The sequence below is a fragment of the Gopherus flavomarginatus genome, chromosome 9, assembly GCF_025201925.1.
Source record: "Gopherus flavomarginatus isolate rGopFla2 chromosome 9, rGopFla2.mat.asm, whole genome shotgun sequence".
Lineage (NCBI taxonomy): Eukaryota > Metazoa > Chordata > Testudines > Testudinidae > Gopherus > Gopherus flavomarginatus.
The window spans coordinates 31709745-31733107 of NC_066625.1; the positions used below are offsets into that span (position 1 = coordinate 31709745).

General features: G+C 46.7%; 1 protein-coding gene across 4 annotated transcripts in view; it reads right to left on the reverse strand.

Annotated features, from left to right (window-relative positions):
- The window catches only part of KATNIP (katanin interacting protein), a 181651-nt gene that overhangs the window by 73683 nt on the left and 84605 nt on the right, over positions 1 to 23363 (reverse strand). For all 4 annotated transcript variants that reach the window (XM_050968053.1, XM_050968055.1, XM_050968056.1 and 1 more), the window contains exons 13-14: positions 21892 to 22032; positions 14278 to 15160 (exon numbers count right to left, since the gene is read on the reverse strand). In XM_050968053.1, coding sequence (XP_050824010.1) covers positions 14278 to 15160; positions 21892 to 22032 — 1024 coding nt within the window. The remainder of the gene's footprint in view (positions 1 to 14277; positions 15161 to 21891; positions 22033 to 23363) is intronic.

A 23363-nucleotide genomic window follows, 5' to 3' on the forward strand; every position in this document is an offset into this window, starting at 1 on the left:
ATAGTTGGGATTATGTTTTCTAATGTGCATTACTTTGCATTTAGCAACATTGAATTTCATCTGCCATTTTGTTGCATCTCAAGAGAAAAAGAGTTCTCAAAATTTGTCAGAGTCCTGTTGCCAATACCATGAGATGTAGTGATTGAGGGTCTGGATGGTGCACTCCTCCCATTTTTATGATAGGAGATATTGCAATACAGGTAAGTGTTTGAATTTCCTTTTGTAGAGAAGAAACTAGTTTATGTACCATTGCTGTCTTGCCCATGCCGGAGCAACGAGTATCATTTTGGCTGAGTCCTGTCTGATCTTTTTTACTACCTTAAACAATAATGGAAAAGGCAGGAAAGCATACATCAGATCTAGCCCCCAATTGGTGAGAAACATATCCATCAATGACTGAGTGTCTATCTCTTCTCTCAAACAAAAGTGAGGGCATTTGGTATTGAGGCTGATGGCAGAGATCTACATTTGGAAATCCCCAAAGATTGATAATGTTTTGAATCACTGATTCCTCTAGAGACCATTTGTGAATCTGAGAAGAGTCTCTGCTTAGTTGGTTTGCCAGTTTATTGTTAGATCCTGCTACATGCATCACAGTTGGATAAATTTCATGACATATATACTAGTTCCATAGTTTTATTGCTTCTCGGCAAAGTTGTGATGGATGGGCACCTCCTTGTTTGTTTACAGAATTATACTGCTGACGCATTGCTGATGGCAACTTGCAACACAGAGCCTTGAATCTGAGGGAGTAAGGATTTGAGTGCTAAATGGATAGCCATTAATTCCAAAACACTGATGTCAATTTGCGATTTTTGCAGATTTCAGAGACCCCCTGTTAATAATTTGTTGAAATGTGCCCCCAACCCATCTTGGAAGCATCCATTGTAATTATTACTGAAGGAGGCGGGGGGTTGATCATCATTCCCTTCAGTACATTCCTGGGCTTCATCCACCATAGAAAAGTATTCCAAGCTTTCCTTGGATTGTAAGCATCATGTACATGCTGTGCACCATGAGAATGAAATTTATTGAAACCCAGAGGTTTCATTCTGAATCTTGTGTAAGGTGTAACATGTTGTTAAAGTCACATGACCCAGAAAGACGAGGAAGAACAGTACTTCCTGCAGTGATTTCTGGAGAAAGCTGGATTTCAGTTTTTGGAATTTTTTCTCTGGGAGGAATGCTCTCATTACTATGGAGTTGACAACTTCTGCTATGAAAAGAATTATTTACATTGGGTGGAATATGATTTTTTCTTGTTTGTCGGAAAACATAATTTTTGGAATAGAGAATACGAGAAGAGAATGACTTTGTTCAACTCGACTTTAGAATGAGCTTTCAGAAGTCAGTCACTGAAATATGAGAACACAAAAATGCATTGTCTGTTCAGGAAGGCTGCTATTACAGAAAGGCATTTTGTAAAACCTCAAGGTAGAGTAGAAAGGCCAAATTGGAAAACCTTGTATTGGAAATGGACCTGTCCTAGGGTTAAATGAAGGTAGTTTTTGTGAGATGGTTGAATGGAAATGTGGATGTAGGTATCTTTTAAATAGAGAGCAGCAAGCTAATCTAGAGTAGAAAGAGAGAGGATGACTGATCTAAGAGTCAGCATCCTGAAGTGAAAATTCCTAATGTATTTGTTAAATTTTCTCAGATCTCGGATTGATCAGAAACATCCATCCTTCTTAGGAACCAGAATAAAACCCCTGATTCCTGAGATCCTCCAGGACTTCCTCTATTGTTCTCTGTAGTAGCAGAGAATGGATTTCTGCCCTGAGAATTCTCTTGTGAGAGGTGTCCCTGAAAAGGGAAGGAAAGGGAGAGTGGAATAGTCTTGAACTGTATGGTGTAACCCTCCTTTCCAAAATCCATCTGTCCACAGTGATGTTTTGCCATGTATTGTAAAAATCAGACAGACAGTTTCCACAGGGTAGACAACGAGCATCTAAGGTTCGTTTGCAGCTCTTGGTTTTAATATCAAACCTGAGGTCTAATATTTGGCAAAAAGAAGTCATAGAAAAGTACTTCAGTCTCATCTTGAGTTTGGAGAATCTTTTCCTAAATTGAGACTGAGAAGGAGGAGGATGCTGTTGTTGCTGTTTTTGATAAAGATGTTTTCTTTGAGAGTAATAAAAAGACTGTGAAAATGTTATATTGTCTCTGGTATCTGAATGAGGATGGAGTTCTCTGTCTTAAAGACCGAAACGGTTCTAGACATCTTGCCATAGATCTAGTTTCTTTAATCTTTTCCAACACCTAATCTGTTTTAGAACCTAACAGACTGTCTCAGTCAAACAGAAGTTCCTTAATCTTTGACTTTGTCTCAGGGGAAAGAGAAGAGGACCATAAAAGGAAGTTACCTTGTGCAGTAATGATAGTTCTTCAAGATGTGTGCCCCTATGGGTGTACCATTGTAGTGTGTCTGCATCCCTGTGCATTGGAAGCAGTTTCCAGTAATCACATAGTGTTCTGCGAAAGAATGAGCAGATGCCTAAGTTGCTGCCCTACAGATTTATAAGATTGGAACATTCTTGAGGAAGGTGACAGAGGTGGAAACCACTTCATCGAGTATATGCAGATTCCAGATGGAGGTAACACATTGAGAGCATGATAACAGTGGCTAGAACAGTTTGAGAACCATTTGGAAAGTCTTTGGGCTGATATTGCAATGCCTTTTGACCTTTCCTCAATGGAGAGGAAAAGCTTAGGAGATTTCCTAAAGGCTTTCGTCCTGTTCAGATAAAAGGCTAAGGGCTTGTCTTCATTACCGGGGTAAGTCGACCTATGTTATGTTACCCTAGCTACATGAATAACGTAGCTGGAATTGACATAGCTTAGATTGACTTCGCCCAGTGTTTTCACTGCACTGCGTTGACGGGAGATGCTCTCCCATCAACTTACCTTAATCTTCTTGGGGAGCTGGAGTACAAGGGTCAACTGGAGAGCGCTCTGTGGTCAATTTGGTGAGTCTTCACTAGACCCGCTAAATCAACCCCTGCTGCATCAGTTGAAGCAGTGTAGATCTCCCCATAGTGAAGACCAGCCCTAAGATTCTCCTAACATCTAGCATATGCAGTATAGCCTCCCTATTATCACAGTGAGATAGGAGAAAAGGTTGGTAGGTGAATCAGGTGCTTTATGTGAAAAGATGAGGTCATCTTAGGGTTGAACTTTGAATGTGGCCTAGGAGTAACCTTGTCTTTAAAGAATACTGTGGGGGGGGAGGGAGCCATTAGTGCTGCTATCTCCCCTATTCTCCTCGCCAAGGTGATGGCCGCCAAAAATGCTATCTTCATTGACAGGTATGAAAGTGAACAAGAGGCCATAGGTTCAATGGGTGGTCTAGTCAGGCTCTTTAAAACTAGATTTAGGTCCCATGTTGGAGTGGGATATCTGAGTTGGGGACAGGCATTGCCCATGAGGAATCTCTTTGTACTTGGGTGTGTGAAAACTGAATATCCTTCTGTTTGCTGATGGAAAGCCGCTATGGTTGCAATGTGTACTCAGAGTGCACTGAGGGATAGCTCTGACATCTTGAGATCTTGTACGTAGTGCAATACCATGGGGAGAGTGGAAGATGCTGGGGTAATTTGTCTGGAATTGCACCAAACTTGAAACACAGTCCACTTCTGCAGGTAAGTGTGTCAGGTAGTTGAATTTCTACTGTGTAGTAGCATTTCCTGCACCTTCTTGGAACCACAAAGGAATCAAGTTTTGAGACAGCGGATCTGCAGGTTGGGATGGAGATTTTGTCCTTTGTTCTGCAAAAAGAGGTAAAGGGGTGGGTTGAAAAGGGATTAGGGAATATGTTGCCAGCTGTGTCGGATATGGGTAACCCATCTGTCTTGGCCTGCTGGGAGCAATCAGAATGATGCTTGCTTTTTCTCTTTTTATTTTTATCAGGACCTTGAACAGCAGAGGGAATGGGAGAAAGACTCTTGTCCCATGGAAGAAGGAGAGCATCCCCTAATGAGTGTTTCCCGAGGCCGGCTCTGGAGCAATAGAGTGGGCATTTCCAGGTAAGTAGGAAACAAGTCTACCGTCGGGGTCCCCATTGATAGAATATGCTGTTGGGTTCATTTCCCACTCATGGTCATGTGAGAAAAGATGGTTACTCACCTTTGTAACTGTTGTTCTTCGAGATGTGTTGCTCATATCCATTCCAGTTAGGTGTGTGCGCCGCGCGTGCACATTCGTCGGAAAACTTTTACCCTAGCAACTCAGTGGGCCGGCAGGTCGCCCCCTAGAGTGGCGCCGTCATGGTGCTCGATATATATCCCTGCCGGCCCACCCGCTCCTCAGTTCCTTCTTGCCGGCTACTCCGACAGTGGGGAAGGAGGGCGGGTGTGGAATGGATATGAGCAACACATCTCGAAGAACAACAGTTACAAAGGTGAGTAACCGTCTTTTCTTCTTCGAGTGATTGCTCATATCCATTCCAGTTAGGTGAATCCCAAGCCTTACGTAGGCGGTGGGGTCGGAGTGAAATGTGGTAGAATGAAAACTGCTGAGCCAGAGGCTACAGCATCTCTTGACTGTTGAACCAGGGCATACTGCGAAGCAAAGGTATGGACCGAGGACCAATGGAGCTGCGCGACAGATCCCGTGGGTAGGAACATGAGCCAGCAAGGCAGCAGATGAAGCCTGAGCCCTGGTAGAATGCACGGTGATGTGGCTTGGGGAAATATGAGCCAAATCATAACAAGTGCGGATGTACGCCATCACCCAAGAAGAGATCCTCTGAGAGGAAAACAAGCAAGCCTTCCCTTTGGTCTGCTACCGTGACAGAGCTGGGGCACCTTACGAAATGGTTCTGTCAGCGCAATATAAATGCGAGCACTCTACAGATGTCCAGGGAGTGCAATTGTTGCGCCCATTGCGTTGAGCTGTGGGTAACATGAAAGGCCGAAACCACCTTAGGGAGGAAAGCTGGGTGCGGTCATAACTGCACCTTGTCTTTGTGAAACCTAGTGTACGGCGGAACCACCGTAAGAGCTCTGAGCTCAGAGACCCGTCTGGCCGATGTGACAGCTACGAGGAAAGTTGTCGTCCAAGACAGGTATAGCAGAGGGCCGGTCGCGAACGGCTCGAATGGGGGAGACATAAGTCTGGTTAAAACTAGGTTGAGGTCCCAGGTTGGGGCTGGGCGGTGCACCCGAGGGTGCAAGCGCTCCAAGCCCTTGAGGGACTTCGAACCCATAGAGTGTGAGAACACGTAACGTCCACCTTAGCCTGGCTGGAAGGTAGAGATGGCTGCCGAGTGTACCCTCAGTGATGATACCGCCAGGTCCTGCCGCTGAAGGGCAGAGGCAGGCCAAATAGAGGGTATCGAGACCTCAGTAGGAGCAAGATCGAGCGTATTGCACCTGTAGAAGAAACGCTTCCAGTCGGCCCAGTACGTTGACCAGGTGGAAGGCTTCCTGTCACTCCGGCTCAGTTACGCAGCAGCCACACCGTGAGGCGAAGAGGCTGCAGGTCCGGGTGACGAAGCCTGTCGTGGCCCTGAGTGATGAGGTCTGGGTGGGGTGACAGGGTAATTGGGTCGGTTATTGACAGGCCGAGCAACGTGGTATATCAGTGCTGCCTGGACCACGCTGGAGTGATCATGATGATGCGCGCTCTGCCCCTGCGGAGTTTGAGTAGGACCTAATGAACCAGTGGGAACAGTGGGAAGGCATAAAGGAGTTGGCCTTTCCACGGCATCAGGAATGCGTCCAAGATCGATCCCGAGGAGAGAGCTTGGAAGGAGCAGAACATCTGGCATTTTCTGCTCTCGCGGTGAGCGAACAGGTCTATGTGAGGAAAAATCTCCACTTCTGGAAAGCAAAACGCCTCACATGGGGCAGAGTGACCACTCGTAAGACAGGAAAGACCTGCTGAGTCAAAGCGCCAAGGCGTTCCGAACGTCTGGGAGAAATGGCGTCACCAGCTCCATCGAGTGGGCCATGCAAAAGTCCCAGAAATGGATGGCCTCCTGACAAAAGGGGGGAGGACCATGTCCCTCTCTGGTTATTTATGAAGCACATGGCCGTTGTGTTGGCTGTAAACACCGAGATACCACGGCCTCGCAGCTGCCGCTGGAACCCCTGGCACGCCAGGCGGACTACTCTAATTTTTGGGGCATTGATGTGGAATGCCAGCTCCCGAGAAGACCAAAGGCCTTAAGCTCGGAGGTGACCATGAGCACTCGAGCAGAGAGATGACGCGTCCGTCATCAGGGGCAGTGAGTGCTGGGGCGGATGGAACCGCATCCCTGCCCACACCAGGGAAGGAGTTAGCCACCACTCTAGGGAGCCTAAGGTGCTCGAGGGAACGGTGACTACCATGACCATTGGCTCCCTGTCCGGGTGGCACGCCGAGGTGAGCCGGACTTGGAGAGGACGGAGGCGGAGCTTGGCATGTTTGGTTACAAACTTGCGGGTAGCCATGGACCCAGGAGACTGAGACAAGTGCGAGCCGAGGTCGTTGGGAAAGTCTGCAGACCTCGGATGATTGTTGCCATCGCCTAAAACCGCAGTTTTGGTAAGCAGGCTCCGGCTAGGTCGGAGACCAGGATAGCCCCTAGGAAGTCCAACCTCTGCGTGGGAACCAGAATGGATTGCTCTATAGTAATCATCAGGCCTAGACCTCTGAATCAGACCGTGACAATGCCCACGTGCTGAGTGGTTTGTGTCTCGGAGTCTCCTCGGATAAGCGAATCGTCCAGATACGGAAAAACGCATATCCGACATCAGCGAAGGTAGGCGGCGACTATGGCCGTAAACCAGAAGTACTGACGGTTGGCTAGAAAGCAGAGGTATCTCCTGTGCGGAGGGAAGATGGCGTTGCGAAAGTACGCGTCCTTCATATCGAGGGCGGCATAGTAGCCCCCAGGAGGCAAGGATGGAATAATGGTTCCCAGGGATACCATGTGGAACTTCAACCTTATCCTAAACTGGTTGAGTCCGCGCAGGACTAGGAAGGTCTGAGACCTCCGTTCGAGTGGGGGACTAGGGCATAACGGGAGTAAACCCCCTTGCCCCTTTCGTCAGTCGGCGTCTGCACCTCTTGTACGAGGAATTGCTCGTGAGAGGGGTCCCTGAAGGGGGACAGGGCTGGAACAAATTAGAGGTGGTACCTATGCTCCACCGTGCGCAGGACCCAGCGATCTGAAATTAACTGGGGCCACGCCAGGAGAAAGCGGGATTGGGATCCCGGCCTGTGACTGGTACACCGCCCTCAGGCGCACCTTGGAAAGTTCGTCTTTGGTCCCAGTGGTAATTGCGAGGGACCTTGACCTTGGCTCTTTTGGGGTCCTGACGTTCGTCTGCGACCACCTTGGCCTCTCCGTTTCCCAAAGTCCTGTCTCTGGCTAGGCACAGAGTATGGCGGCTGGGGACAGAAAGGCCTGCGTTTGGTCGCTGGCATATGCATGCTGAGAGAGCGCATTAGGACCCTATTGTCCATCAGGCTTCACAGCCTGGGGCTGTCTTTGCCGCGAAGAGGCCTTTACCAACAAAGGGTAAATCCTGAATGGCATACTGCAGCTCCGGCCAGAGGTTTGAAACCTGAAGCCATGAGATGCACCTCATGGCGACACCAAAGGCCAGAGTCCTGGCTGCTGAGTCTGCTGCGTCCAACGAGGCCTGGAGGGACGCTCTGGGTACCTTTTTCCCCCGTCCTCCAAGATGGCAGCGAACTCTTGGCGGGAGTTTTGAGGGAGAAACTCCATAAACTAAACTATCTTCACCCAGGTGCTATAATTATAGCAGCTAAGCAAGGCTTGTTGCTTTGCTACCCAGAGCTGCAGGGCCTCTGCAGAGTACACCTGGCGGCCAAGTAGGTTCATTCGCCAAGCCTCCTTCGGTTTCGGGGCTGGCGCCCGCTGGCCATACCAATACCTCTCCTTAACAGACTGAAAGACTAGTGAGCAGAGAGGAGAGCGGACAGACGAGTAGTCGTACCCCTTAGAGGGCCCCAAACCGGGTCCTCTACCTCTGGGACCTCCTCCACCTCAGGTTGTCGGGGGGCGTATCAGAATCGTGGTCCTGAGCATAAGATCTGCGCATGTGGGATGACACGGATGCGTGTCTGGATGGCCATGGAGGTACTAAAAAAAAGGCATGGGCAGAGTCTCTGACTCTATCGGACCTTGCCCAACTCGGTACCGGGGACCGGCACCGGGAGGCGTACCGGTACCTGGAACGAGATCCAGACCTGCAACCAGAACGGTGCCGGGAGGTCGACCGAGATCTCGAGGCTCGGGGAGAGGCTACGGGAGTCACGGTACCTGTCGCAGTGCCGGGAGTCGGAACGGTGCCGATAGTAGCGGGACGGCGAACGGGATACCGACCGGTGCGGCGAGTGCGACCAGTACCGATGAGGAAAACAGCACTGGGACTGCAAGTGGTGTCGGGTGTGCCGACGGGACCTGGAGTGTCTGCGGGACCATGATCATGAACGGTGCCGCTCTGCTGTGCTGACAGGGGATGGTCATATGAAGAGACTGTATTACCCGCACCGGCGGTGCCGGGGTCAGGCAGCATCGACTCTGTCATGGCAATGAGATCCCTCGCCGTTGGTAATGTCTCCGGCGTGGAGGGAACAGCAGGCTCAACCACAGTGCATACTGGGGAGCTCTCAGGCACCGGATTCGACGGCCCTCGTGGGACCGGGATCGACGGTACCGAGGTCGTCAGAGCTTCGGTAGGTGTCGGTGCCGGGCGATCCGACTTAGACGAGCTCTCTGGCTGCGGTGCAGTCGGCACGGAAGCAGCAGGAGCAGTAAGCTCAACCACGGCGCGTGCTGGGGAGCCATCAGGCACCGGATTCAACGGCCTTTGTGGGACTGGAATCGACGGTGCCGACGTCGTCGGTGCCTCAGAGGTGTCGGTGCTGGGCGATCCGACTTAGACGAGCTCTCTGGCTGCGGTGCAGTCGGCATGGAAGCAGCAGGAGCAGTAAGCTCAACCACGGCACGTGCCGGGGAGCCGTCAGGCACCGGATTCGACGGCCCTTGTGGGACCGGGATCGGCGGTGCCGACGTCGTCGGTGCCTCAGCCGGTGTCGGTGCCGGGTGATCCGACTTAGACGAGCTCTCTGGCTGCGGTGCAGTTGGCACAGAAGCAGCGGGAGCAGTAAGCTCTACCACGGCGTGTGCCGGGGAGCTGTCAGGCACTGGATTCAATGGCCCTGGGGGACTGGAATCGACGGTGTCGATGTCATCGGTGCCTCTGCAGGTGTCGGTGCCGGGCAATCCGACTTAGACGAGCTCTCTGGCTGCGATGCAGGTGGCACGGAAGCAGCAGGAGCAGGGGGCTCAACCACGGCGCGTGCCGGGGAGCCGTCAGGCACCAGCAGGAATTGTAGGCTTTCTCGACCTCGGAGGAAGGGAGCGGTGCCGAGTCGACTTCGGTGCCGGCGACGGCCGGTGCCGAAAGGCCTTGGCAGTACCGGTGGGGTCCGGTGCCGAGGAGGCGCTTCTGCCAGCCACTTGATCATCGCTCAAGGCCAAAGGTTGAGGGGTAAGTGAAAGTCCCACTCCTTTTTGTTCTCAGCTTAAAAGCCTTGCAAATGGGGCACTTAGCTGTCAAGTGTGATTCCCTGAGGCACTTCAAACAGGAGTCGTGTGGATCTTCCTTCGGCATCGGCTTCTGGCAGGCCGAGCCCATTTTAAAACCCGGTGAGCCGTGCATGGGCTCCAGCACCGGGTGCAGGGAAGGGGCTACTTCCTGAACCCCGCTAACTATTACTAAACTAACTATGTTAGCAAGAAAAACGTATAACTATACAAATATATATATAAAAGGATTATAACTGCATAACTATATACGAGAACTACGAGTAGCTAGGGAAGTGGAGGTCAGCTAAGCCGCGCTCCACTGTTCCAACGACCGACACGGGCGGTAAGAAGGAACTGAGGAGTGGGTGGGCCGGCAGGGGTATATATCGAGCACCATGACGGCGCCACTCTAGGGGGCGACCTGCCGGCCCACTGAGTTGCTAGGGTAAAAGTTTTCCGACGAATGTGCACGCGCGGCACACACACCTGACTGGAATGGATATGAGCAATCACTCGAAGAAGAACTTGCAGTTGAGACTGTTTGCTGTTATGTTCTGCACTCCCAGTAGATAAGCCACTGATATTAAAACGTTGTAGCAATTGCACCAGTTCCATAGCTTTAGTGCTTCTGCGCATAGGCAGGATGGTCTTGCACTCCCTTCACGATTTATGTAATACATGCATGCTATGTTGTCTGTCATAATTTTTGTGTGCTTATTTCTGATCAGTAGAAGAAAGTGAGCACAAGTATTTCTGACCACTCTGAGTTTGAGGAGGTTCATGTGGAGAGTTATCTCCATGGGCAACCACTTATCCTGACTCTTGAAGTTGTTGAGATGTGCTCCCCAGCCAATTAGGAATACAATGTTGGGGGAGATGTGTGAACAGGACCTCCATACAGACCTTTGTTGGGTCTTTCCACCAATCCAGGGAGTGTTTGACCCTGGAAGGCATTTGTCTAACTTGTCTTTGGTCTGTATACAGATCTGAGCCATGCCTTAAGAAACCTCACGTATAGTCTGGCATGAGATATTATAAATGTGCTTGCCACCATACGTCCCAGAAGCTGGAGGCAATGTCTGGCTGGCGTTTGTGGGCTGGCTGGAATTGTCTAAATGAGCGTGGGCAGGCTGTGAAATCTGTGTTGTGGAAGGAGTGCTTTTGCCTGCAGTGAGTCGAGATCGGCCCCTATAAACTCCAAACATGGTACTAGAGTTAAGGTTGATTTTTGGACATTAATTTGTAGACCCAGCTTCATGAATATGTCCATAGTTCCGTGGGTGACTCGTAGGGCATCTTTGAAGGAGTGGGGCCTGAGGAGACAGTCATCCAAGTATGTGTAAATCATAATCCCCAGGGTGTGAAGATAAGTCAATACTCTGGAAAGGATCTTGGAGAACATTCTGGGAGCCGAAGAGAAGCCAAAAGGAAGTATTCTGTACTGGTAATAATCCTGACTGAGGGTAAACCAAAGGAATTATCTTTGGGACGGTAAAATGGATATGTGGAAATATGCATCCTGGAGATCAAGGGCTGAGAACCAACTCCCTGATCCAGAGATGGAATAATCACTGCTATTGTGACCATCCTGAGTTTTTCTGCCTTCATGTACTTTTTCAGTGCTCTGAGGTCCAGTATGGGTCTCCAACCTCCTTTTTTCTTTGTGATCAGGAAATATCGGGAATAAAAACCTTTTGCCTCTGAGATGTACCGGAACAGGTTCTATGGCTTCCAGGCATAGGAGGTGATCTATTTCCTGTCTTGACAATCTCTCGTAAGAAAGGTCCCTGAAGAGGGGATGAAGAGGGAGGTGAAATGAATAAAGTATCCATTGCAGAAAATCTCCAAAACGCATTTGTCGGTATATATGTGTTCCCAATTTTGAAGAAACAGAGCAAGACAGCATCCGAAGGGATGTGGAAGGTCTGAAAGTTACAGCTAATGCTGTAGGGAGTGGTCTCCCAAAGTCTTGACCATGACATCAAAATTGGTGTTTCGAGGTGGAAGGTTTTGATGTTGAAGATTGAGGGGCTGAGGGTTTACACCTATGAAATGTAGACTTCTTTTGCTATGGCTCATAATAGCGCTGTGGAGGAGACTGTGGCTGACGTCATGTGTGGGAATACTGAGGACTAACTTTCCTTTTCTGATCCAGTGTGTAGATTCCCAATGACCATAGAGTGTCTCTACAATTTTGAGAATGTGGAGCAATGCCTCAGTCTTAAATGCAAACAATTTTGTGCATTCGAAAGAGATCTTCTACTATCATCTAAACCTTCTTTGGGAGCCCCAAAAGGTATAACCATGATGTGTCCATCACATCACGACCACTGTTGATACCGAGCGGGCCATTGTATCCACAGCACCTAGTGAAGTCTGGAGTGCTGTTCTCGCCACTAGCTGCCCCTCATATACAATGGTCTGAAACTGTTCTCGTTGTGATTCTGGCAGGTGGTCAATAAAAGCATTAAGTTTGGTGTAGTTCTTGTGGTTGCATTTCGCTGTTAAGCCTGGTAATTTGCAATTCTGAACTGCAAGGTCAATGAAGAGTAGGTCTTCCTTTCAAACAAGTCAAACTTTTTCCAGTCCCTATCATAAGAGGTAGATTTCATGTGGTGTTGGCGGCCACGGGAGTTCATTGCATCCCTCCACCAGGTGTAGTTTCAACTTTAGTTCCTCGCTTTTTTGGCATCTGGCTTTTAGCTGCTAGCAAAAATGTGGAATGTGGGCCTCTCCAAGGCATCGCACACAGAGGGAATGTCTGTCTGTAACCACTATGGCTTCCCTGCCAGGGAGGTGCCTCTTAAACCCAGGAGAACCAGGCGTACCCCTTACTGGGGGCAATCCCTTGGGGGTGGGGGGCGGGGTGAAGAGAAAGAGATAAAATAAAAACTAGGGGGGTGATTTATTTATTTTTAAAAAGGAAGGAAAAACTAACGGAAACCCCATAACACTAAGAAGAAAAGAGCAAATGAAAACACTAAGAGAACATTTCTAAAGACCTAAAATATCTGTGGCCTGGTCTACACTGGCTGGGGGAGGGGAGAGAATCGATCTTAAAGATATGCAACTTCAGCTATGAGAATAGCGTAGCTGAAGTCGACGTATCTTAGATCGACTTAGGATCACTTACTTCGTGTCCTCGCGGCTTGGGAATGACAGCCACCGCTCCCCCCATTGACTTTGCTTCTGCCTCTCACCGAGCTGGAGTTCAACAGTCGACGAAAGAGTGATCGGGGATCGATTTATTGCATCTACACTACACACGATAAATCGATCCCCAATAGATCGATAGCTACCTGCCTATCCGGCAGGTAGTGTAGACGCACCCTGTAAATGGATTGCTAATTGGCGGTTGAGAAGGAACTGAGGGTGGTTCCCCCTCACAACACTAATTAGCCTTGAGGCACAGACAACACAAGGAAGGGAAAGAGCATGTACAGGCCCAACAGACACTGCTACCAAAGATCTCTGATCAGACGTTCAGGGACACAGACACACCTACAGGGGAGCACCCATAGGGACACATCTCAAAGAAGAACCAAACATGTCTGCGATGAGTTACAGAGAAGGCAACCAATCTAGAAGCAGCATCCAAAATGTCACATGAAGCTCTAAGGGTGTCTGTCCACATTTTGACTATCCTTGATGAGGGCATTGGCTAATATACTATGCCCTTATGGAAGATTATTTGCAAAAAGTGAAATTTTGTCCCAGATATGAAATGTGTATGTGGCCATCATTGCCTCATCATTTACAATTCTCATATTTAAGGAAGATGAAGAAAACAGCTTCCTTCCCAAAGGATCTAATCTTTCCCCCTCTCTGTCATTAGGGGCTTAGTGTAAATACCCAGATCTTGACCTCTATACTGTTTTTGCCAGTCCTAGGGAGTTAGGAGGAAGATGTACATGAAAGCATGAAAAGCCCACATAAAGGATTTGGTACAGCTTGTCCACTTCCTTGGAAATAGGTTGGTAGGTTGGCTTGGGAGTCTGAAAGGCCCAGAGTCCATGGCTAGGGCATCTGTATAGCTGCGCAACCTTGAAGCCACAAATCCTGGGAGCCTATCTCAGGACTTCCAGGCTTCTGCCTATGTGGCCTGGAGCCTGGAAACCCTGAGAGCACCGGCTCAGGCTGGAGTTCTGAGGGGTTAAAGGCTTCCTGCTCGAGAACTAGAAGCTAAGCCTTGGCTAGAGCCAGGATTCCCAGGCTCCATGAAAGGGAATCTGGAAGCGCTCACATGATGGGGCTTGATCTGGAGCCACATACCATGGAAACACAGGCTCCCCAGCACCCCCACCAGGTGAACTGGCAGGAAACCAGTCATGTTTCTGACAGAACCTGCCTGAGAATCAATGAAAATTCATCAAATCTAAACCATTTTTACAAAACTTTTCAGGTTAATAAATATGCAGTATCTGATTAAACTGTTTCATCAGAATTTCCAGCTAGTCCTATTGCAAAGATAACCTTCCAACATAATTAACCATGGAATCCATTCCTCCTCTGAACACGACTGACACCCAAACGTAGAATGCAAGCTGTTCAGGACAGAGGATCTCTAGCAATATATGTTTGCACTATGCTCAGTACAGTGGTGTCTCTGTACTGCTCGAGGACAACAAAAACTACATACTGCATTAGCGTAACTAAAACCTGTCTCATATAATCCTGATAATGGAGAATATGTAAGCAATGCTTGAGTTAAGGATGCTATCTTCATCTCTTACCTGTGTGTGTCAGACCTTCATCTCCATGACTTGTACATAAAACCTCCTTTCTTACACTTCTGCTGCTTCTCCTCCCACTAGCAGGACATTCAGGGGTGCAGCAATATTTGTTTGGAAGCTGGTCTAAAATGTCCAAGTCAATAGAACAGCCTTTACTGGTTACCATTTGTGTCTTCTCATCTCCATTTGTATTCCTACTGTTGGACCTCCCCAGTTCACTTCCGTGACATTTGATAGTCTCATCAATAAGTCCTGGACAGCCCCTCATGGTGCCATCAGACTGCTCTTGAATTCTCACATCTAAAGGGTGCTCTGTATCCAGCCAGGAGGGTTTCTGTTTATGGCACTTCTCTGTCACTTGGGAAGAGGACTGTAACCAAGATGGAGTTACACCTGAAGATTCAGATAATTTTCTTCCAGTTAGTTTTTCCATTTGCTCACTCATAGTAAGCTCGTCATCAGACTGAACGTATTCCATAACTGCTGATTCTGACCTATCATTCTTGAGAGCCTTCGCAGACACAGGAGCTGATAACACCTTCAGATCTTCTTCTAATTTAGTCAATTTCTCTTTCCTAAAGTTGATGGAATTCATCATTTCCTCAGGGAGATTTTCTTCTAAGGAATATTTCCAGTGTAATGAAGCCCTGTCTGGCTGTGGGTATTTTAAAAACAGGTCCTCCTTATTGCCTGTGCTATTAGCTCCATTTGATTTTTTATTTCCTTGTATAGAATGTGCAGCAATCTCTTGTCTATTGTCTTTAAGGTCAATTGTAGTGCTGAAATCAGTGGTTAGATCTCCACAGCCTTTTTCTAACTGATCATCGAATACAAGGTTCTCATCAATATATAGTTTCACATTCTTTGCACACACGTCAAGGTCCTAAAGGAAATGAAATAGAAGCATGAAGATTTGCATTGTACTGCCCCATGTACCAGATATAACAGAATTGATATACTGACTCCAGAGTTAATAGGGAACATATTAATATAATATGATATTAATCCATATAAAGATACAAAATGTTTTTAAATGTAGGTTCCAAGCAATCAGACTTTCATGGGGATCACTGTGGAGGTCCAGGGGAACAGAATTTCCCCCTGCAGATTATGGGTCATCAGTATAGCAACTCCACAGATGCTAAAATAACCCATGAGCTGCTGCCCAGTAAACCTATAAATGGGAAATTTTGGCTAGTATATATGTGTAGTGGTGGACCCACTAGTCCAACTATCACCCCAACCCCCTCTGCATCGTTGCAGGCAGAACTACCACAGAGTGGTACTCTGTCATATTTAAGTGAAACCACAACACTTCCACTAAGGTCAGCATCTTCCAAGCCCCTCAGAAGGGGAGAAAGAAGACTTGACTTTAGAGATTACAGGGTTGTTTTATTATATGATTGTGAAAGATAAAGACTCTTGAAAACATATGACTGTCCTAAATTTCCTGTAAGAAGAAGCCAGTAAACTAAGGTTCCAAAATAGCTGTTGCTCTGTTGCTATTGTTTCAAATATAGTCAGAAGTTAAATTTTCTCTTTTATCACTGGTGTGGTTAGGTGTTCTCCCTGTGTGCTGTCCTAGCAGACTTTGAGCGAACCATTCAATGATCACAAGATTGATTAAGGTACGAAGGCACCCAGCCAGGTTTATTGCCGACGAAGCATGGTCCTACCTCCCCGGATCAACATCTACAATTACACTAGTACATGTATGTCCATGACAATGGACACAGCTCAGTCAGTGGTGGGATTTTCCACTGCCCACCTAGGCTGGCCAAAGACACTCCCTCTGAGATACTTCTTTATACACCAATACAAACAAGTTACATATTGCCCTTGACATATCTGGGCACCACCCATTGCCCTGTACCTGTTGGTTCGATCAAAACATCTCTATCCGTCATGCTGTCATCCTGACCTAATCTTTAGGATGAGTCAGTGTGTTCCTGTTATTTTGGGGGAATGTGCTGGTATTGGGGTGTTCTGGTACCATCCTTCTGGAATGTGTTTGCATGTATATTCTTGTACCTAACACTACTTAGGAATGTGTATTTCTGCAATATCAGACCTGTTATTGCCAGATTCCGTGAGCAGGGTCTGCCTCTAGATCATAGCCTGACTTTGCTTGGTATTAGAAAAGCTTTCATCACTTCTTTAGTACAGGCCTCAAGCCTCATACTAGGCTTCTGATACAAGGGCTTATGTTTCAGGACCTCTTCCTACTACAACTGGTACCCCAGAAAGGTATCTGGGAGTTGTACAGGGATCCAGAATAAGAGTTAGAAAATGGAACAAGTTTACTGATCAAGACTACTTTTACTACTGTAAGCATGGCATGCATCTTCATGGTATCTGAATACCTTTTAAGGCTTAAGTTGAGGCATTCAAGATTTCAGTAAGAAAGCCCCAAAGTCCTGCTGTTTTTCCTCTTGTCTGCAGCTTTACCAGTCAGCTAGGAAACCAAAATTTGGAAAAGCCTCAGCAAAGAGGGCAAGTTTGATCTTATTTGTATTTCTGCTGGATGTGAGTTCCAGAGGCATTGTCTGCTACCAAGAAAACTACCACTAGCATCTCCAATCTTCACCATTCGCTTGTGACACAAATTACACAGTAGGTTGAGACACTGAGGCACCCTTTATGGTGACTTGGCTTACACCATTTAGGGAGGCTGATCGGATCCATCTGATGGATGGCAGACTTTATACAGATGAAATTTACTCCTAGGGGAATTCTGTGCCACTGCACAAGCACAGAATTAATGTACCCTGCAGATTTTACTCTTTCCCTGCAGAATAATTGATTCATGCACCCCTTCTGGGTAGTGTTCCCAAGTGGTTTAGGCATCAGGAGCAGCTAAAGGAGAAGTAAATCACCGCCTCGGGGTGTGAGGCTGGGCAGTGCATGCAAGACTCTGTCCCTCACGTTTGCTATCTCAGTGTGCCCAGAGCCAGGGCATATTTAAGTGCCGTTCCAGATCATAGCCTAACTTCACTTCTAAGGGTATGTCTACATCTACAATTTTGCAGTGCTGGTTGTTACAGCTGTATTAGTACAGCTGTATAGGGCCAGCGCTGCAGAGTGGCCACACTTACAGCAACCAGCACTGCAAGTAGTGTTAGATGTGGCCACACTGCAGCGCTGTTGGGCGGCTTCAAGGGGGGTTCGAGGAACGCGAGAGCAAACCGCGGGGAAGCAGGTCTCTTTCCCCAGTTTGCTCCAGTGTTCCCCGAACCCCCCTGCAAGCAGATCTCCTTCCCCGCGGTTTGCTCTCGCGTTCCCCGAACCCCCGTGCAAGCAGGTCTCCTTCCCCGCGGTTTGCTCTCACGTTCCCCGAACCCCCGTGCAAGCAGGTCTCCTTCCCCGCGGTTTGCTCTCGCGTTCCCCGAACCCCCGTGCAAGCAGGTCTCCTTCCCCGCGGTTTGCTCTCGCGTTCCCCGAACCCCCGTGCAAGCAGGTCTCCTTCCCCGCGGTTTGCTCTCGCGTTCCCCGAACCCCCTCCCCGCAAGCAGGTCTCCTTCCCCGCGGTTTGCTCTCGCGTTCCCCGAACCCCCTCCGTGCAAGCAGGTCTCCTTCCCCGCGGTTTGCTCTCGCGTTCCCCGAACCCCCGTGCAAGCAGGTCTCCTTCCCTGCGGTTTGCTCTCGCGTTTCCCGAACCCCCCTGCAAACCGCGGGGAAGGAGACCTGCTTGCACGGGGGTTCGGGGAACGCAAGAGCAAACCGCGGGGAAGGAGACCTGCTTGCACGGGGGTTCGGGGAACGCGAGAGCAAACCGCGGGGAAGGAAACCTGCTTCCTCGCGGTTTGCTCTCGCGTTCCCCGAACCCCCCTGCAAACCGCAGGGAAGGAGACCCGCTTGGGGGGGGATTCGGAGAACACCGGAGCAAACCGCGGGGAAGGAGACCTGCTTGATTACCAGAGAGGCTTCCTCAGGTATGCTGGGATACCTGCTTATTCCACGGAGGTCAAGAAAAACGCTGGTAAGTGTCTACACTTGATTACCAGCGCTGGATCACCAGCGCTGGATCCTCTACACCCGAGACAAAACGGGAGTACGGCCAGCGCTGCAAACAGGGAGTTGCAGCGCTGGTGATGCCCTGCAGATGTGTACACCTCCTAAGTTGCAGCGCTGTAACCCCCTCACCAGCGCTGCAACTTTGTGATGTAGACAAGCCCTAAGAATGTGCTGCCCACAGCAAAGAAAAACCTGCAGCTGGCCTGTGCTCACGGGGCTTGGGCTGCAGGGGCTGTTTCATTGCTGTGTAGACTACTAGACTAGGGCTTGAACCCAGGCTCTAGGACCCTGCAGGGGAGTCCACCAACTTCACAGGAGGGGTGTGTGTGTGTGTGTGTGTGTGTGTATGTGCGCGCGTGTGTGTGTGTAGGCAGTGCAGGAGGATGGGGTGTGGAAATGATGTGTACACACATGCAGGGGTGTGCAGGAGAGAGGGAAAACAGGTCTGTGCACACAGGGGAATGTAGAGAATGCAAGAAGGGGAAACTTGGTGGGATGCATCAAGGAATACAGAAAGGTGCAAGAAGCAGGTGGCATTTGAAGGACGGAGTGGAGGATGGAAAAAACTTGGGTGTACACTATGGCTGTTTTAAGCTGCTCTAGCAAAACAAAGCAGTTGTAAACCCAATTTAACTGACTAGTACATTCTGACTTCTTGTGCTGCTTCAGAGTGGCAGGAAGCAGCCAGCACACATTGGTGCAACTGATCATCAAAGGCAACATTTTAAAAAAAAGATATATGGTTGCTACTTCAAATTACTAGAAATATCACATGGTAACATTATACTTGGGTTTTTTGTTCATTTATGGAATTTTTAAATTAAAAAAACAAGGAAATTCCCACATTAATTTTATCTTGTACCAAAACACTCACCATACCTGCATGGTTATTGCATGGTATCCCTTTAGGACAGAGTAAGGTGATTTGGGTGCTCTGGTAGCATTTTACCATACATTAACATGTTTGGATTTACTGACGTTCAATTTTAGTTCTGAATTTCCTGGATTTATTATATTTGGTCTGGGAATAATTGTGACATCTCTACTATATTTTACCCTATATACTGATTTATATTGTTAACCTTAACTTCATCAAAAAGGAATTAACTCAGGTAAGTCCTATGTCCTATTATACAGGAGGTCAGACTAGATTATCACAATGGTTTCTATAATCTATGAATCTTAGAACCAGAAAATGGAATTTTTCATTCAAAAATGTTTTGACAATTTCAAGAATTTTTCATCAACGTTTTTTGAGTTGGGAGATTCATCAGAAGTGACCCTGTTTGACAGAGGTTGTTTCAACGAAATAATATTTTTTGATTACCTTAACCTTTTTTGGTGCCTATAACCACCCCAGAGTGTTAATTCCTTGAGTAAGATATGCACACAACCCTAATGGATATTGTTTTTCCACAGGTACCAAGAGGTCTGATTCCAAGACATATGCTCTAAAAAGTGTGGATCTACAAAGATAATTCTCAAAAAGAGGAAATGAATTTCATTGTGAGCCTGTTTATGAACAGTGAATTTCACAGATTAACACATTTCTTACGTGAATTAACACTTTAAAACACTAAATTTAGCAATCCCATTAATTCTATGTATTCCCAAAGTAAATAAAGGCAATAGTAATAAAGGCAATTTCCTTAAAGTTTATAGGTTTAGTCATTATTATACCTGCCTTTATAATTAATCCAGTAAATGTAGGTCTAGATCCAAAACCCAGTGAAATCAATGGATAGACTATATTCACTTAATAGGCTTTAGATCAGTCCCTTAATCAGCCAGTTGTGTGATCTGGTGTGTGATTTCTCTTAAATTAGCAAACTTATCTATGTTGGTGATTATCTAAGATATGACCTTGATCACATTTGCATTAAAATCAATACATGCAGCAGTCGCCTTCAGAAGTGCCCTTAAATTTTAATCAATAATGATAGTGAGACAGTACTTTTATTTGAGATGTCCCATAAATTAATACACATTTTCACTTAAATCAGTTAAATTTTCTGTAGTAATTGTGTGGTGGGTTCTAACAGTTTTCTTTCCACCACTTCTTTTGACCTTCAGTCGCCTGTTTTAAAATCCTAGATCCCTAAACAGTCTCAACAATTCCAGTTTCTGTTCAAGTACTTGTTCAAACTGAGTTGAGCTTTGCATGGTATTGCAAAAATATTCGGGATTCACTTGGGATACATTTAGACACTTCTCCCCACTATGGCTTTCTTGAGGGGTAGAAAGAAGGGGAAGCAGGTGGTGATACTTAGGATCTTAAAAAAATAGTTTTGGTCAGGATTTATTTTAGCAGGGAAGGGAGTGATCAGAGGGCTGTTATAAGTTACATTGTAATGCTCTTTATTATTTATTTCTTTTAAAATACTTGAATAAAAATGAATACAGCAGAAATGATGCTAACTTTTCCATATCACAGATGATAGCGGACTATGCAGAATTGTTTTCTATTATTTCTCCACCTGAAAAATAGTGGGCTAGATCCTCAGCTGGCATAAGTCAGCACTGCTGCACAGGAGTCAATAGGACTACACTAGTTTGTACTAGCTGAGAACCTAGCCGCAGTGGGGGTTTTCTAACTATTTCATGTATCTAATCAAATCAATATACAGTTACATTTGCGACATATTCAACACATGGTGACAACAGACCAGTATTATTTACTCCACAAATAGAATTCCTTTTCAAAGGGTTCGGAAAGCTCCATTGTATCCCCCGTTTACAGTATAACATCCTGTAACCCACATTTAATACACACAGCAACAAGGATTCCAGAAAATAATTTAAGCTGGTGTTATATTGTGTTTGTGAAGACTGTTTCCTCTGTGGCAGCTTCTATACATTTGTATTGCCATATGCTTATATAAGAACCCAGATGAGAGCAAGTCAGAAAGGATAAAGCTTATCTCATTTATAATCCAGAACAGAAAATCCTCTTTGACTCAGTACCTGGGAATTTTCTGAACTGAACATCATAGTGTTCTAACTAGAATAATTTCACAGTGAATTTCAGACATACGAATCAGTAACCATCTGCCACGTAATGTCTCTTGCAATGCTAGAATATTTTAAAGTTTTAACATGCATACACAGATCGTACATGCCAAATTTCAAGTGACAAAAACTACAAGAACCTGAGTTGGAGAGTCAGTCAATCTCTCTCTCGTAAATCATCTACAAAATAATCATGTGATCAGACAAATAGTCTTGTCTATTCTGATAATATAACCCAAACAGAGACCTGCACATTGAGATGCACTTACCTTTCAGCGTCTCAATTTCTGATTACCAGTAAAGCCACAACAAACACTCTAAGCAAGGATTTTGTTATCCCTTCTGAAATACTAGCAAGGATCTGAAAGAAAATACTGACTTTGTTGGTGAAAACACTATGAGCTGCATTTCTACCACTTATAATTAAGATAACAAAACCCCACAGTAGATGAGACATCCCTCCAGCTCCCCCTTCCTATTAGAGAAGACAATACCTATATTTATTTCACACTTTTGGAAGGAAGGTCAAACTGAGTCTATCTAGGTCTAAGATGAGTGTACACAGCAAAGAGTTGAGAAGAAGCTGCTTACACTAAGAGTCGTCGTGTTGTAATTCCAAATCTTGATCTTAGATATACCAAAGTCACGTGACCGACTGGGATTGCGGATAACAAAGTAAAGCTGAACTGGCGCATGAAAAGGACACGTCCACAGGAAATGCTCCTTGGTGCTCTAAAACACAGACAAGCAGAGATTGTTAGTAATTGACTTTTCTTCTCCTGAAGCAAAGTAGTTGTGATTAACTCACAGCTCACCAGAAAAAGGGAGCAGAGAGCCCAAGTTACAGGAACAACAAATTGACAGACAAGACTGCTAAAGAGAAAGCAAAAGGAGAAAACCTTTAACCACAGGCTCCAAAGTGTACACTCTACTCTCCTGCCTAAAGAAAAGCACAGAGCAGATGGGCTGTTAAATATAGGTCTGCTACCTGCTGTGCTTGTGGGAAGTTTGCATGCTCACCATGCTCAGACTGTCTGCAATGCTTTGTACATGCAGGGTCAAAACCAGTCCACAGTTTATTTTAATCCAATTAACCAGCTTTGCAAGTTGAGGAGGGTGGGGGGGATGGGAGTATGATTTGAGCCCACCACACTGAGAAAAAAGATTAATACAATTTCTGAAGGTACATTTCTGGTTTAACGCTTGGGAATAAGGGACTCGACGTTATTTTCTGTACTGCTCATGCTTTACCAGACTCCTTTGCAGACAATTTTAGACCTAGAGCTTACAGATCTACAGAGGTGTGTGCCTGATGTTTTTGAAGTCTCACAGAGAACCACATTATGGATTTGAGTAGACATCTGCAAATGGACAAAGGGGATTAAAAAACACAAGAATGTAGCCTCTGTAGCCTGCAACGATCTACCTCCACATGCAGCTACTGAGTTTATATCACGAGGTCAGAGAGCAAAATCCATAATCCCCACCCCAGTTACTGAGATCCTCCAGTGCTATTACACTGCCAACAGCAGGGAAAAGAGTAAGAAGCAAGGGGTTTCAAAAGCCAAGAGGAAAAGGGTGGGACATGTTCTGGCAACCAGAAAGGATGGTATTTTGGCAGCTATAGGTAAAGTCAGGTGAGGGTGCACAGTATGAGAACGTCTTGAAAATTTTCTGTTGAACAGTTTTTTCAACAGAAAACTGAGTTTTTGACAAGAAATTTTTGTGAAAAGTGTGCTTTCTACGGAAATTTTTTATTTTTGGTCAAAAATTGAATGACCAACCCCCAAAACATTTCAGACAAACCACCAAATATTTCAATTTAGAAATACTGCTGCAGTTCCACAAGAGAGTTCAGTTGTCTCATATTCCCTTTCCCCTCTATTTCTGACCAGCTCAGTATAGGAGGGTTTTAGAGTGGTAATGGGTTTTAGAAAGTTGGGGAATGGGAGTCACTGGAGTGGTGGCGGGGACTGACTGGCTTTTTCCATTCCTCCAAAGCACTCCTTTTTCTCTGGACCACCTCATTCTCCTCTTTAAAATTCTTCCATTGAAGTTGATGT